General features: G+C 38.1%; 1 protein-coding gene across 6 annotated transcripts in view; it reads left to right on the top strand.

The window, feature by feature from the left end:
• ATP2B2 (ATPase plasma membrane Ca2+ transporting 2) overlaps window positions 1-15,736 on the top strand; it is a 141,925-nt gene that overhangs the window by 85,978 nt on the left and 40,211 nt on the right. For all 6 annotated transcript variants that reach the window (XM_088134107.1, XM_025164224.2, XM_025164225.2 and 3 more), the window contains exon 10: window positions 5,329-5,571. In XM_088134107.1, the coding sequence (XP_087990233.1) occupies window positions 5,329-5,571 (243 nt within the window). The remainder of the gene's footprint in view (window positions 1-5,328; window positions 5,572-15,736) is intronic.

The following is a 15,736-nucleotide window of genomic DNA, read 5'->3' on the forward strand; positions in this document are numbered from 1 at the left end:
AGAAGTTGGTGGAGCACAGAATGAAAGAGGCTTTTTAAAGAGTTTTTTTTTTTAAAAAAAACAACTTTCAGTATCACAATATACGACGATGGTTTAATTTGATGCTCTTGTTGTAAAGATGTAGTTGAGTGAATAGGGGAGAAAAAGGGGCAGCTGACACAACCCTCAGCGCTAAGTAAAAAATTAAGAGATTGTTGGTAATAACAATGACTTGGAGAGAATTCTCTGACTTAGTGTGGGTTTCCCTGACATATATATGATATGCATACATTGATCATAGAGAAAGGTAATTCAATGTATGATCTGTCTGTTTTATTCTTAAGATAATTTTTCAGAGTATCATGAACTTAGTTGCTTATCTTTGCTTGGCAGGTGCCTTGGTTTGTTTGTTTGTTTGTTTGTTTATTTTTATTTATCATATTTATATAGCCGCCCATCTCACATAAAGTGACTCTTTTTCTCTGACTCTATTTTTGACTCTGACTCTTCTTATAACTCTATTTTTTAAAAGATAAAAGGCAAAATATCAGCCTAGCTCAGCTCCCTGGTGACCTCATGGATGCAGCATGTACTTTCCTAGGCCAATGCCATCTCCTGGGATGTTCTTCCAAGCCTTCAGAATTGGGAAAGGAGGAAGAGTCAGGAAATGACAGACCTGTGAACTTGAGGTCTATACTAGGCAAGGTCCTCAAACAGATTATCAAGCAACATGTCCGTGAGCATGGATAAACGTGCTACATTTAACAGGCACGAGCATGGATTAGTCACAAACAAGTTGTGCCGGACTAAACTTATTAATTTAGGAGGTCAAGGAAATACTGCAGACATATTCTACCTGGACCTCAATAAAGTCTGTGACTGAGTGACTTATGATATTCTCCTTAATAAAATGTCACATGTGGGCTAGATCATGCTACTGTTAGGTAGATCCACAATTGGCCAAATGATCACCCAAAAAGAAGATTCAGAAAGATTACATAGGCTTAACCTGGTGAAATGATTAATAAGCAAAAATGTAAAACTTCTAGAAAAGAAACATGTAAGGCACAAGTATAGGATGATCAAAATCCAGCTTGGCAATAGTACATATGAAAGGGATCTGGGTGACCATGTTGACCATAAGTTAAACATGAGCCAGCAGTATAATGCAGCTATTAAAAATGCTCTTAGGGAGCATTAACAGAAGCATAAAGTCTAGCTCAAGGGAAGTAATTGTGCCTGATTGTACCCTGGTGAGATCTTCTTTGGAGTACTATGTCCATTCTGGGCTCCACAGTTCAAAAAGAACAGCGACAAATTAGAGCAAGTTCAGAGGAGGACTACCAAGGTAGTGAAAGGTCTAGAAACCAAGCAACATGAGGATGGTTAAAGGATCTGGATATCTTTGGCCTACAGAAAAATTGGCTGAGAGGCAGTATAGTCTTCAATTATCTGAAGGATTGTCACACAGAAGAGGGAGTGGAATTATTGGCCCAGGGACAGGACCAGAATCATTGGGTTAAAATGGCAAGGAAGGGGATTCAAGCTATGCATCAAAAGGAACTCCCTATCTGTACGAGCTGTTAGCCAGTGATCCAGATAGTCTCATACAGTTCCAGATGTGTCTGTTCCTGGACAGGAGGGCTCTGTTCATGGTCGCTCATGCCTTGGTCACCTCCCAAATGGATTATTGCAATACACTTTACATGGGGCTGCCCTTGAACAGCCTCCAGAAGCTGCAGCTGACACAGAATGCAGCAGCCTAGGCAGTTATGCGCACTCCTTGATCAGCACAGGTTACATCTCTGTTCTACAAGCTGTGTCAGTTGCCAGTATGCTTACAGGTTCAATTCAAGGTGCTGGTAGATACCTATAAAGCCCTTCAAGGTATGGGGCCAGGTTGTTTAAGGGAGCATCTCTCCCCAATTATGCCTATCCATCCCATTAGGTCTGCCAAGAAAGGCACACTCTGGCTCCTTTCTAATAGGAAGTGCCATCTAGTGGGGCCCAGAAAGAGAACCTTTACTGTCACAGCACCCACCTTTTAGACATCACTCCCCCAGAGATTAGGTTGGCCCTGGCCCTGCTGGCTTCCCATAAGGCCTTAAAGGAATGGTTGTATCCTTGGGAATCCAGATATGTGGCAGAGCCTGTGCAATGGCTGTATTGATTTGTTGCTGGTTGTTTTTGTTTTACCTTGGCTGTCAATTATGTATATATTATTTCTATTGTTGTTTAATGGTGTTTTTAACTGCCCTTAGCCACCCAGACTCATGAATCTGAGATGGGTGACCATATAAATTGAAATAATAAATAAATAACAAATAAATAGTGAGTTCTCCTTCACTAGAAGTCTTCAAATAGAAGCTGGATGATCATCTGTCAGAGATGCTCTAGTGCACTGTTTCTCAACCTTGGCAACTGTAGGATATGTGAACTTCAACTCCCAGAATTCCCCAGCCATCACTGAGCAGATGGTTGGATCAGTGACCCCTTCCAACTCTATGATGCAATGAGGTGCTTTACAATGCATGGCAGGAAACATATGATGTAGAGTTGCTGGCATATATTACCATGGTTGGTCTCATAGTCAGCCAGATATTTAGACTACATTTGGCATTTTTATCCACTTATCGAGTCCTTCCCAAGGACCTGGGATAGGCAGATGATGATGATGATGATGATGATGATGATGATTTCCATTGAGTGCCTGTTGCCTGTGCATATCCCATTAAAAAATAAGAGTAGAATCTTAGTATTTGCACTGTATATTAAAAGACAGCAGAAAAACCTCCAAAGGTACTGTAGCTTCTGATCTGGGACTTTTTTTCTTTAAAGAACAACCTGCTAAATTAATATTATACCAGCTGCTGTCTCTATTCATTCCCATACCCTATTTGATTCATCTTTGCTAAGTAGTTTGACATAAGCAGGTTCTCAGGTCTGTGAGCAAAACCTTTGAAATATTATTTAATCCCTGTACTGGTATCAACATTCTGTTAGCTCTAGAAATCCTAACTTTACAATTCAGTGAATCTAAAATCATACTGAAAAGTGAGATAAAAAATCAACCCAGGCTGCTTTAAAAATAGATTCCTCACTTGGAATTCATAAGAAAAGAATTGAAAATAGAACTGACAATGCATTAGTGCCATTATGTAAAATTATATGAGAGAATAATTGGAATACTGTGTACAGTTTTGGTTGTGCACTCAAAAATGATACTAGAGCTGGTTAAAGTACAAAAAAGAACACCACAATGATCAGCAGAGGAAAGAACAGGAAATTAGAAACCCAAGTTCATTGGAAGACAACCCACACCAATCAAGTACTCCATTACCAAAGTAACAACCCAACCTCCCACAAGAGGAGCTGTGTAAGAACATTATTCAAGCAAGCACAAACACATTGCAGCAACCTAGAACAACAGAAAAAAGAAAAAGACCACCTATACATCTTCCAACAAAATGGATATCCACGTAATTTTATCAAAAAGTGCCTGACCACTCAACCTACTGCAACACAACTGACACAAGGTATGAAAAGGATCACACTGCCATACCTCAGAAACGTCCCAGAAACCACCAACAGACTATTACAACCATATGGCATCTCTGTAGCACATAAACCAACAAAATCACTCCAAAACACCCTAAGTAAACCAAAAGACCCAGTAGCCCAAGAAGAAAAAGCAGGAGTCATCTACAACATACAGTGTAAGGACTGTAACAAACATTACGTAGGACAGACAGGCTAGCAGAGTGCCTCCACAAGCACCAACTAGCAGTCAGAAGACATGATGAAAACTCCTTAATCTCACAACACATGGACAGACTCAACCATAGTTTTAACTGGGAAACTGTCAGCATTTTAGACCAAGCTAAATCCAAATATGCAAGAGAATTCTTGGAAGCCTGGTATTCAGACAAGGCAGCAATTAACAACATCTACATACTATTCAAAAGAGACAAAAGACCAGAAGATTGCCTCACCAGCAATTAATCACCAGCAATCATCACCAGCAATCATCACCCAGATAAGCAAAGGTTACCACCAGGCACACAATCAAGCAGCAAACATATGCCAATCAAAGAACTACCAGAGGAGCAAAACCAAAAAACCAAAAAAACAAAACCAAACCACCCTTACCAGCACTGGCAAGGCAGGCCACAGCACATAAATAGAGAGCAAACCCCATCCCATTTTAGCACTGAAGATGTTACCTAGCCGGGTAATGAAACATTTGCAAGAAAAGAACCAAGCTCAGAGAACCCCAAGGACTCCACCATTCAACCCTGAGCTACATATATTCACCTCTATTGGTAGAACAATATCATCTGGGGCTTTCTCTGGATGCCACCCAACAGAGATACATAAAATAAGGCATAATATGGAAGATGTGGATAGAGATGAATTTTTCTCCTTCCCTGGCAATGTTAGAATTCAGGGTCATTCTCTGAAATGAATGCAAGGAGATCCAACACAGATAAGAGGAAGCACTCCTTTACATAATACAGTTATACTATTAAAATTGTTGCCATCTGATCTAATGTTCATCAATTTGGACTTTCAGGGAGTGGATTGGACAAAAGACCATTCTGTGGTTAATGTGACTTTGCAAGAAGTCCCATTTAAAATCTAATCGGTTTACTAATTCTTACCTAATTTCCCATTTTTATTCCTCAGTGGCTTGCTCTTGCCTTTCTGGTTCTTACTCTCAATCTTCTCCAGTTGTGCAGCATTTCTCCATTAGAACCTTCTCACTGAATACAGCTGATAGGGGCACCCTTTCCTTTTCTTTCTGTGTCACGTTCATCATTTTTACTAATATTTGTTGGGGGCTGCACATCCTTAGTTCCAGTGCATCGCTAGAGTACTAGGTTGGAGAAAGGTTTTTAAATTAATAATGTTGGTAAAGGAACAATTTTCATTGGAAATCCATTAACATAAAATTAATATACTAGTGAAGACTACTATTTGCTAGAAAGAATAAAAGAATTGTGATTTATGTACTATATTTATTTATTGGCACTTTATGGCAATGAATAAGTGGACACTTTATGTCTTTGTTTTTATTGTAGAATTCTTTGCCTCATATTCTTGAAAAGTTTCAAAAGCATCTTGGCCTATATATAAGTCATATTAATTTCACAGTTTCAGGAAGTGAATGAAAATGAATCTTGTGTACCCAAGCATATATAACTCTTACCAAGAATAAATATAATTTGAGGAATATTAATGCATTAAGTTTTAAGTTTTATTTTATGTATTTAAATTATTTTTAAATGATTATGCATTCTATTAGAATAAAATACTTATTTATCTTTATCTATTACTTTTTCCTTTCAGAAAATGATGAAAGATAACAATCTGGTCCGTCATTTAGATGCATGCGAGACTATGGGAAATGCTACAGCCATCTGCTCTGATAAAACAGGGACATTAACAACTAACCGAATGACAGTAGTGCAAGCCTATGTTGGGGATGTCCATTACAAAGAGATCCCTGACCCAGATTCTGTTCCAGCCAAAACTCTGGATTTTCTGGTTAATGCAATTGCCATCAACAGTGCTTATACTACAAAGATTCTGGTAAGTAGGATTATTTTCGACAACAAAAGGCTGTAAGAAAAGGAATCGATACTGGTTTGGGGAACTTTGGTTGGTACTTAGAAACCTCACCTATTTTTAAACATTTGGTGGGATGATGTAATATCCAACAGCTTGAGCAGAAGGCACTGGTATGTCCTTTCTTTCCTTTGTGTATCTATATCTATATCTATATCTATATCTATATCTATATCTATATCTATATCTATATCTATATCTATATCTATATCTATATCTATATCTATATCAATATATATCACATGCATTCTGTAATTTACCAGGGGATAAGCCCCACTAAATTCAGTGTCTACTTTTTTTCTGAGTGCAAGGATTAATTTTTGAATTAAAAAATGAATTTCAAGAGATGAAAGAAGTTGCCTTCTGCATTCTTCTGTGTGTACATAGTCCAGAAAACGTTTTGTAGGACCCAAGCCAGTTAGAGAACACAACAGCAATAATAACATAATATTTGTACTGAACTTTCAGTTGTCTTGTATGAATTACTCTTCACTAGGTTGATATCCATTTCTCCGACAGTTCCCCATGGTATACATAGTACAGTGGTACCTCGGTTCACGAACTTAATTCGTTCCACAACTCTGGTCGCGAACTGAATTGGTCGTGAACTGAATCAAATTTTCCCATAAGGTTCAATGTAAATACGGTTAATCTGTTCTGACCCCTACGAATGTGGCTGCCAACCGATTTTGGTTGCCAACCGAATCAAATTTTCCCATAAGGTTCAATGTAATTACGGTTAATCCGTTCTGAACCATATGTATTTTTTTTTAAAACCACAAAAATATGAAACAAAGTACAGTACAGTACAGTATGAAGAGAGAGAACACTAACCTTGCTTGACGCGACTTCTGGCATGGAGGACAGGAAGGCGGGTGGGGAGGTGGTTATTGTTTGGAGGGAGAGTCCCCCTCCCTACAGGAATCCACGACCACGTGTCACAGCAGGGAAAATGGCCGCGGATCCTGTTCGTCACCTGATGCGGAGTTCGCGAACAGAAGCAAAATTTTGCGAACAGTGCTGTTCATGAACCAAATTGTTCGTGAACAGAAGCGTTTGTGAACTGAGGTATTACTGTACTCTCTCCTTGAATTTCCCTCTCACAACAGTCATGTGAAGTAGATTGCACTGAAAGAGAGTGGTGATTTGAAATACAACTAAATCTGAGTTGGATCACTACAACACAGTATCTAGGATATTTACGGGAATCCTGAGAATTACACTGGTACCATTCCGCTTAGTGCAGTTGCCCAAACTGCGCAGGAAAGACAGCGACTTGCCTAATGTGCCATTAGGAAACATGATGACATCATAGAAACTCATATCCAATTAGATTTGGCTAGATGATATTGACAGCGAATGCCTTCTGTTGTTGGAATGGTTTTATGAAACAAAAGAAGATGTCCCCCTTGGCATGTGTCACTGTCAATTTCATTGACAGGTCACATTCAGAATTGTCAGGAAAGATTTTTGTCCCAAACGAACTTCAGTCACATGTAAATTTTGCACAACCAATTAGGTAAAATATCCATGAGAACAGATTTGAAATATGGTTGAATAGGTATCCCGTATGGACTCTGCACCACTTAGTTAACAAGACAAGGTGACGGAGGGAGGGGGAGATAGATCTTTCAGACAAAACAAGCAGAAAATGTGTCATTTGTCAACAACTATGGGATTACAGCCTTATATGTAGAATATCACCTGTTATATAAAATACTATCCAAGCATTATATCTCTATGAAATACATTCTTCACTGGATGATAATATTACATTTAGAATGAAGTGTCAGTGTATACTGTCAATTGTCTGGTTTTGCCAGAATGAAAATATTATTTTCAAGCATGCTGAAATGCTGCTCTTTATGAAGAAGCAATTTATTATTCAGTTTGTTAGATTAGTATCCTGACTTTTCTCCATGAACTCAGAGGCACTTATCTGAAGTTCTCCCTTTGTTTTATTCATGCAACAGCAGTCTTACAAAGTCAGCTGGGCTGAGGGAGATTAACCCAATGAGTTTCCTGTGACTGAAGTTGGACTTGAATCTGGGTATCCCAGGACCTAGACTAACCCCTTAACCACCACACTACACAGGGTCTCAGTGCAGAAGGGGACTTAAAATCAAGATGAAAGATTATTGGTTAAGGTTTTGTAGTGCAAAAATAGGTGAACCAAATGTTCTTCTTACTGCGCAGGGGAATCCACATAGCATATCTCTGTTCCTTAAAGCTGCAGAGCCATTCTGGAGGAAATTTTGGTGTGTTATACCAAAATTTTGGTATGTTGTTCAAGTCCAGTGTGTTGTACAGTCCTTTTATCTTGCTTTGTCCAAGTTTCAGATGGATGACAATAATTACAGATATAGAAAGAATAAAATAAATAATACCTACCTACTGTTGAACGGTAGAACACCGACAGGTGCTGTTAGTGAAAAATGTTTCGTGTCACTACTACTATGAGTCCAAAGAGCAGAAAAACCTGTATACTGGATGATAAATGGAAGTTAAACATATTCCTGCTTGGCATCTCTAATCAAGTTCATTTTCATTATCCATCATTATACATATATCCACCATATTATTTGCTCTCACGATAAGGATTGTTATGCAGAAAAGTACAAATGAAATAGGAGAACCAGACAAATTAAGGCATGTGTTAAGAAAAGGCCATGATATAGAAATTGCCTTCGTGTAGAAAAGCTATTTGTTTATTTACTGAATTTATATGGCTACCCATCTCACAAATGCTACTCTAGGTAGCTAACAATACACCAAGAACAGTACAAAAAAACAATAGCAGGAAAAGCATAAAAACCTACAATAATCTCAGTAAACACTCAACAGTAACAATAACATCTCATGGGCCATTTAACTGCCTGATCTCCATGCCCTGGAGTACATCCAGGCCTTTGTGCTTTGTGAAAGGCCAAGAGGGTCAGAGCCAATCTAATCTTGGGGGTATGGTGTTCCAGAGAGCAAGTGCTGCAACAGAAAAAGCCTGACTGATAAATGTTTATTTGAGAGAGATGTCTTTTTAGGACTACCAGTCTTAAAAAAGGTGCTGGAGCACTTTCTCTTGAAAAAGCTGTCTCTTCAGTCTTATTTAAGAACTGTCGTCCTGTCTCCAGCATCCTTTTTGGGAAAAGGTTGTAGTGGTGTTGGTAGGAGCTCATCTCCAGAGAATTTTAGATGAAGTGGCTTATCTAGGTCATTTCTGATCAGGATTCAGTCTGGATTGAGAATGTGTTGCTCTGGTGGATGACCTACATATGGTGAGACCCTGATGATGGGAGGGCACTCATTTTTGTCTTATTAGATCTCTTAACAGCTCTTGATAACATCAACCATAGTATCTCAGACCACCTATGAGAATTAGGAGTTGGAGGCATTATTTTATAGTAGTTCTACTCCAGCCTTAGTGAAAAATTTCAGTCAGTGGTGTGGGAGGAATGGTGGAACTGATTAATTTTCCAGCATGGTGTATCTAGGGCTCAGCATTCTATGCACTACTCTTTAACATCTGTATGAAACTGCTGGTGGAGATCATCCTCTAGTTTCATCCCTGGAAGCTTACTGGCAGTCAGTGGAAATGTTTCATTTACACCTGTTCTGCGGTTGCTACACTGGCTGCCGGTAAGCTTTCATGTCCAATTCAAAGTGCTGCTGTTGACCTGTAAAACCCTACATAGTTTAGCTTCAAATACCTTAGGGTGGAGACTGCCTGGTTCTTGAATATGGATAGGGACAGGATGTTGAGGATCTCATCCCTATGTGATTTTAGGGGGGTATAGAGTTGAACCTGACTTGATGGCACATAATAAAAATCAATCCTCTTGGCACCCTCACTTCTACCTTTCTGCATGTTGTTGAAAATGTTTTTCTTCTGAGTGTACATACATTCAGGGTTTAGTAAGTTAGCTGATTGGGTGGGTGGCTATATAGATGTATATGTGTGTGTATGTGTGTGTGTGTTAAACCACGAGAAGTTACGATTGAGCTGGGAAATATAAACATACTGAAAAGAAACAAATGATTAACTTGAAGTGTGCAAATTCAGAAATGTCATTAATCTACTGTTTTATGTTTAACTGTCTGTCCATGAATGGTGGTGGGGAAATTTGATTTTTTTCCCTTCTAACTCTCCGGTTATTTTAATCTATTTTAAATGATTAAAAGAGGCAGTTAAGTGTGTGCATTGCACTTTCCATTCCCGGCAGTATAGATTTTCTTCCTTTTTTCCTTCTCTTTTCTGAGTTCAGCATGACTCATTCCATCAGCCTTGATTTTTTTTTTTTTTTTTGTTGACGCTATCCTCCTTTTCTTTCCATGTTTTATTAATGGCTGAGCCTCTGGGAAGACCACTTAGTCCAATAAGTTTTAGGGCTATGCATCATCTCATCTCATCTCATCCGGGAGACTTATTCAGTGACTCAAAGACCAGTGATCTGCGTGTGTCACGTAAGCAGTAGACAGTATCCGATTTTGCAGAGTGGTGGCAGAGAGACTCAGTCACCTCCTCAGAAATAGCCCTCTCTAAGGCAGGGTTGCACTGTGGAAGTCTCAAAGGAAGGGACTGGCTCTGTTGTGCACAATCACAGTTGACCTCTCTTTCACACATTGAGACAAACCTCAATCCTGTTAAGGATTTTTATTATCCAATTCTTTCCTTCATGTCAAAGAACATGAAAATGTTACATCACTCCAGCCCCTCTTTCCTACTTTTCCCAAGAACAGGTCATTTCCCAGTTGGCTTGTGGCTTTCTAAAGCCCAGCAGCAGTTCAGAGTAACAACCTCTCTTTCCCTTCTCTGGTCTGGGCAGAAAAGGCATAGCAGGTCGATTATTGCTTGTTCCCCTTTCCATTCATTTCAGCAGCGACACAAGATGGTCTTTTTACCCACCTAACCTTTGATCTGTGGTACAGTAGAAAAAGATGCCAGCTCTGACTCAGAAATCATAAACAACAGATATACCGTAAAGGGTACTAGGCCTGGAGTTAGTACTTAATATATCTTTGGGGTTATAGGGGAGGAAAGGTAAACACAAGTGAGAAGTATAAAGAAGACTGGTGCAGTTTTAGTTTTCATTCATAGAATCATGATTTCGTGTTTGTTAGTTCAATTTTGAGACTTAAACACGGTAATCTCATAATGGGGAAGAAAATCAATTTCTTCATTGAGCCCATGGGAAATTAGATGTAATTTTTGTTATGCAGTGTAATTTCACTTTAATAGAGTTCTTTAACTTTGCTATTGTAACTTTTCTAAAACCTGTAGGGATATATCATTTAGAGAATGCAGCTCAAATTGATCCACCAAAGGAGTGCCATTCGTACTACCAGTGTGTAAAACCTTTTACTCCAGAAATAGAACATTCTGGAGAATTCCAGAATATTCTGCTCCTTTTCCAGACCACATTGATTTGGCTGTTCTGGGATGGTCCAGCAGTTTACTGGAAGTTAATCCTCCAAACTAAAAGCAGTTTGTAATGTCAGGCCAACCTTGGAGCAGCTGGACTTCTGTGGTGCTTGGAATGGCAGCTTTTGCACGTCTCTAATCTCTGCCATTTTACATATTATCTACCTGTTTTCTTTTGCAATTTTTTAAAAATTTCAGCATATGTTCAATACATAACGTTTCACGCACTTAAACTTGATGACATATTACCGCGGTGCTGTTATTTATGGTAAAGTGTTGAAATCTATATTCCTGATGATTCATCAGATTTGAAAAAGAGAATATAACTGCAAAAATTAGTGTCCACATTAATGATATTCACATGCTGACCCAGACTGAACACAAAATGGGATGTAGAACTATTGGAAAGATATGATGTCTGTATAAACTAACAAGTCCCTTATATTCCTGATTCTTAACTTAATTGTGCCGCCTGCATCATGTTTCGTTTGAAATCTTTGTTTGAATGATCTAACCTGGAGTCTGAAAGATTTTTCTCTTCTTTTTTAAGGAAAATATAGATCTATGAATGTTTCTCTTTTTCTCTTTTATAAGTGTTAAAAGGGATGAAGAACTGTATGGTTTCGTTATATCATCAATTATTGCTTTTTAAAATTTGTAAGGTTTTCTGTTTGTGAATAGATTTTTCTTTGTAAAGATACAAATAGACACGTTTTCCTCATTTTATTCTGTTATTTCTGTTCTGTTGTTTCTCATTATAGAGATATTAAGGATGCTCGAATATCAATTTGAGATTGTTTATAGTGAGGTCTGAGAATTATTTTTACATACTAGGTATAAAATGGCAATTGGTTCGTATAGAATTTTGAAATGATGAATCAGTTTTAGGTTTATAACTTTATATAAGATGTAGTTTTCATCCCAAGTCCTTTATGTGTGTGTGTATTGCAGCACCTCTTTCCAAAATCAGTAACACCTAATTTTACAGACCCCTTTCAGCAGTTGCAACAGACAAGATCCAAATCTGAACTGCTTCAACAAACAACCTGCGAAGTTTGCTGTTTGGTGAATCAGTCCAGACAACGTTTGACAGCTTTTTTAAATTGTGCAAATTAATATAATTAATGTAAAAATTACATAGATTACATAACATTTAAGTACATTATCTATAAACTGCTTTATAAACATTAGGAGTTGAATGGCCGCTCCAACTCCCCAACTGGACTACAAAATCAGAGTTTTACTGTAGAACATAGTGAATACTTATATCCTGTGTGTGTCAGTATATTGTATATACATCCTAATTGGTGGGATATGAGTAACAGTATGCGCCTTGCAAGTAGTTTCTAGATTTGAAATTTTAGCTTGCATAGAATAATGTGAGCATGCTTGAGCTAAAACTGGACTTGGGTAGTACTAGCCCAAGTGTTCTAAAATTGCTGAGAGAATGCTACATGTGGTATGTAAGTAAGTGATACAAGGAAGACTAGTAATCTAGCCAGCTCCTTCTTTCTTACTAAGAAGTATTACATAAATGCCTCAATTGACTAAAGCTGTGATAGACAGCATAAGTTAGTTTCTATAGTTCCTATCTGGTGATGATCATGACAGATGGAAAACTGTGATATGGTACATAGGATAAATAAATGGTAAAGAGCATGAATTAACTAGTGAAATGAAAGCAAGAAAACACGTATGATCTGTTTGTGAAAGTAAGAAAAAGGACAAGAGTGTGATAGGCCTGAATGAAGATGATCTATCAGTGTGGAGCACAGTTGATGAATGCGTGTAGGCAGGAAAAGTTCTAAGTCTAATTGTGAATGAAAGGGCTAAATTTATATAAGACAGTACGAATAAGGGACATCTACATTGTTGTGAGGCATATGAAAATAGGAAGTCTTAGTTGGGTAATGGGAATTGACATGTTCCAGTGAATGGTTATGATGAAAGAAACAGAAATGAGTTTGGGGAAAACAGCGTAACATTCTGAATTACTGTTGTCTGTTTTGAGTATGTGGCCCAAATGTAAGACTGTTATTATGTACATGCAGATATAAGAGAACCAGAAAATACTGAGGAAGTTGCAGATCAGTTTGCTATAACTGTAAGCACATGCTCCAAATCTCTGCCCTGATCCCCATAAATGCACCCAGGTCTGGATATCAGGGGAATGTATGGACCTGGTTGACCAAAGGAAGAGATGCACATTAGTTGGTGCAGCCCATGCAGTGCCAACAGAACCAGCATGCCATCCACTATCATCTACAATTGGAACAAAAACAGTACTCAGATAATAGAACTTGGTGGAAAAAGTGAAAAAAATGAGGATAAAAAGATACTATAGAATGTGTATAAAGAGAAGAAAATAGTTACAAAGAATGTAGTCAAAAAGAGTTTTAAAAACCCCCACAAGGTGAAGCTTTGGATGGAAATTAAAAAATGTTTTGTAAGAGGGATAAATGAGGAGCCTCCATCCCATTGAACAGAATTAAAAACAAAAGTGATGAAAATACTTGGGACGAAACTGAAGTGAAGAAAAGCCTGAAGGAGTATTTTAGAGGTTTGCGTGAAACTGATAGTGAAATGTCAAAGGGTGGAATTGAAATGAAAGTTATAAATGTTAGTGACTGATAAAAAATGATGAAGAAGAAGTTGTAAGTGCTGAGGAATGTTAAAAAATGGCAAGGCTACAGTGTGGGTGGTATACCTGGAGAAATGTCAACATTTGGGGGTGCTCTTCTCATGAAGTTGCTGTACCACTTGTTTTTAATCTGCATGTGAAAACTACATTGCTGCTTGATGATTGGTAGAGGGTTGTTATAGGGAAAATGAATGCAAGTGTTTGGCCGAATTCTAAAAGAGACAATAAGCAGAAGGCCAGGCTGGGGATGAACAGACTACATTTTTGCTCTTCAGTAAATCATTGACTGTGAGGTTCTTGATACAGAGAAAGCGTATTATAAAATGAATAGACCTGAATTATCAAAATAGTTTGGATATTTTGAATTTGCAAAATAGTCTTCTGACATGAGTAGTATAAAGACATTGCAGACAGAGTCCTCTAATAATGACATAAATCACTAAGCAAGTAAACTAGAAATTAGCCATCTTATAATGTCCAGAGACTGTGATAATGTAAAAAGAATAATCGTTTTCATTATCATTTAATTACTTTAGTCCTTTGTTTTGAAAATTAGGAAAAGAGTCTAAGAGCCTCTTAAGACTTATGAGGGCACTTGTCCTCCCATGACTTCTGTCTGGATTGTTATAGCATTTCCTTTACCAAGGGCTCGCTGTGAAGAATATTTGTAAAGTACCATTGGTCCAGAATACAAGGGGCTATTTCTGTCGTCAGGTACAATTCTAGATGGTGGCATGGGCCCTAAATATTGAAGACCAGAATAGTGGATGGGCTGCTACCTTCTCCTGTATGACCCTGCTTGTATACTGTGAACATCTTTGAAGACCCTCTTATACTGTATGTCCCAACAATCCTTGAAATCCAGGAAGGAGGTCTGTCCATGGCTGCATCTGATGCTGAAAACTGCTAGTTCATCAGTTGCTTATTTTAACATTCCAAATATTTTTATAGCTCCTGGTGTGTTTGTGTGTATGTTGCTGCTATCTTGTATTTATGTTTGCATTTATTTGCCCATTAAGGGTGAAATGCCTACCGCTTTGAAGAAAATAAAGGGAATATAAAACTTTTGAGAAAATAAAATAATCTGCTCTAGATTGAGGCAGTAATTTCCACTGCAAGGAAATTGGTTTGGCAGATAGATACATTAGGAAAAACATGTACAATTTCATTTTTTTCCAGCATCTTTGTTTTAATGTCATGTTTATCAATGTCATGTTTATCCCTGAGTTTGCTTGTCTTCGGGGATATCTTTCTTTATCTGAACCACAAATATCTTTCAGATGGATACAAAATTGGGGACCTCTCACTGTGATTGTCTTGGATTGGTTTGAGAGGGTCAGAAGAAGTGTATGTACATAAGCTTCTCCTGGCTAACCTAAGGAGTTCCCAGAAGTCAGGCAAAAGTGAAATACACCTTCAGATCTTTTGCACATCCCTTATAAGAATGCTGCCCTGATCATTAGTGCAAGCGAAACAGAAAGACTGGACTGTTGGCATCTTGAGCTACATTTCTCAATATGATCTGTATTTCAGAGGATTGCACAATCCTAAGTATGTTTACCTGGAAGTAAGCTCCTAAGTCATGCATCTGATCAAATGTACACCAATCCAACCCTTTCTCCCCCCCAAAAGAGATATTTATTTTATTCATATGTTACACTTAGGTTTGATTTTTTTACTTCAGGAGCTCCAAGTAATATACACAGTGCTCCCTCCTTTTATTTCCTTGGCAGGGGTGGGGGGCAGTAGAATCTGGGTCTTCCAGCTCCTAATCCAATCATTACACTACATTGGTGAATTCTGGCAGTTGAAATCTGACACATCTGGAGGGCCGAGGTTTGGATTAAGCTCGTTGTGAAACCTATGATGGTCAGAATGCGTCCAACTCATTATTACATCCACTTTGCAGATTGAAAACTGTGAAGGAGTAACATTAGCTTACTTCAGATTATCCAGTGTGTCTACACATAGCTATGAAGGATTTGCTCTGAGAACATCTAGTCCAAAACTAGTGTTCAGATGAACTACAGAACAATTGCTTTCTTTTCATTTGTAAATATTAATCATTGCTT

Source organism: Python bivittatus, unplaced genomic scaffold, assembly GCF_059951505.1.
Source record: "Python bivittatus isolate LINGU-HERP-01145 unplaced genomic scaffold, Pbiv_v1 ctg000080_np1212, whole genome shotgun sequence".
NCBI lineage: Eukaryota > Metazoa > Chordata > Lepidosauria > Squamata > Pythonidae > Python > Python bivittatus.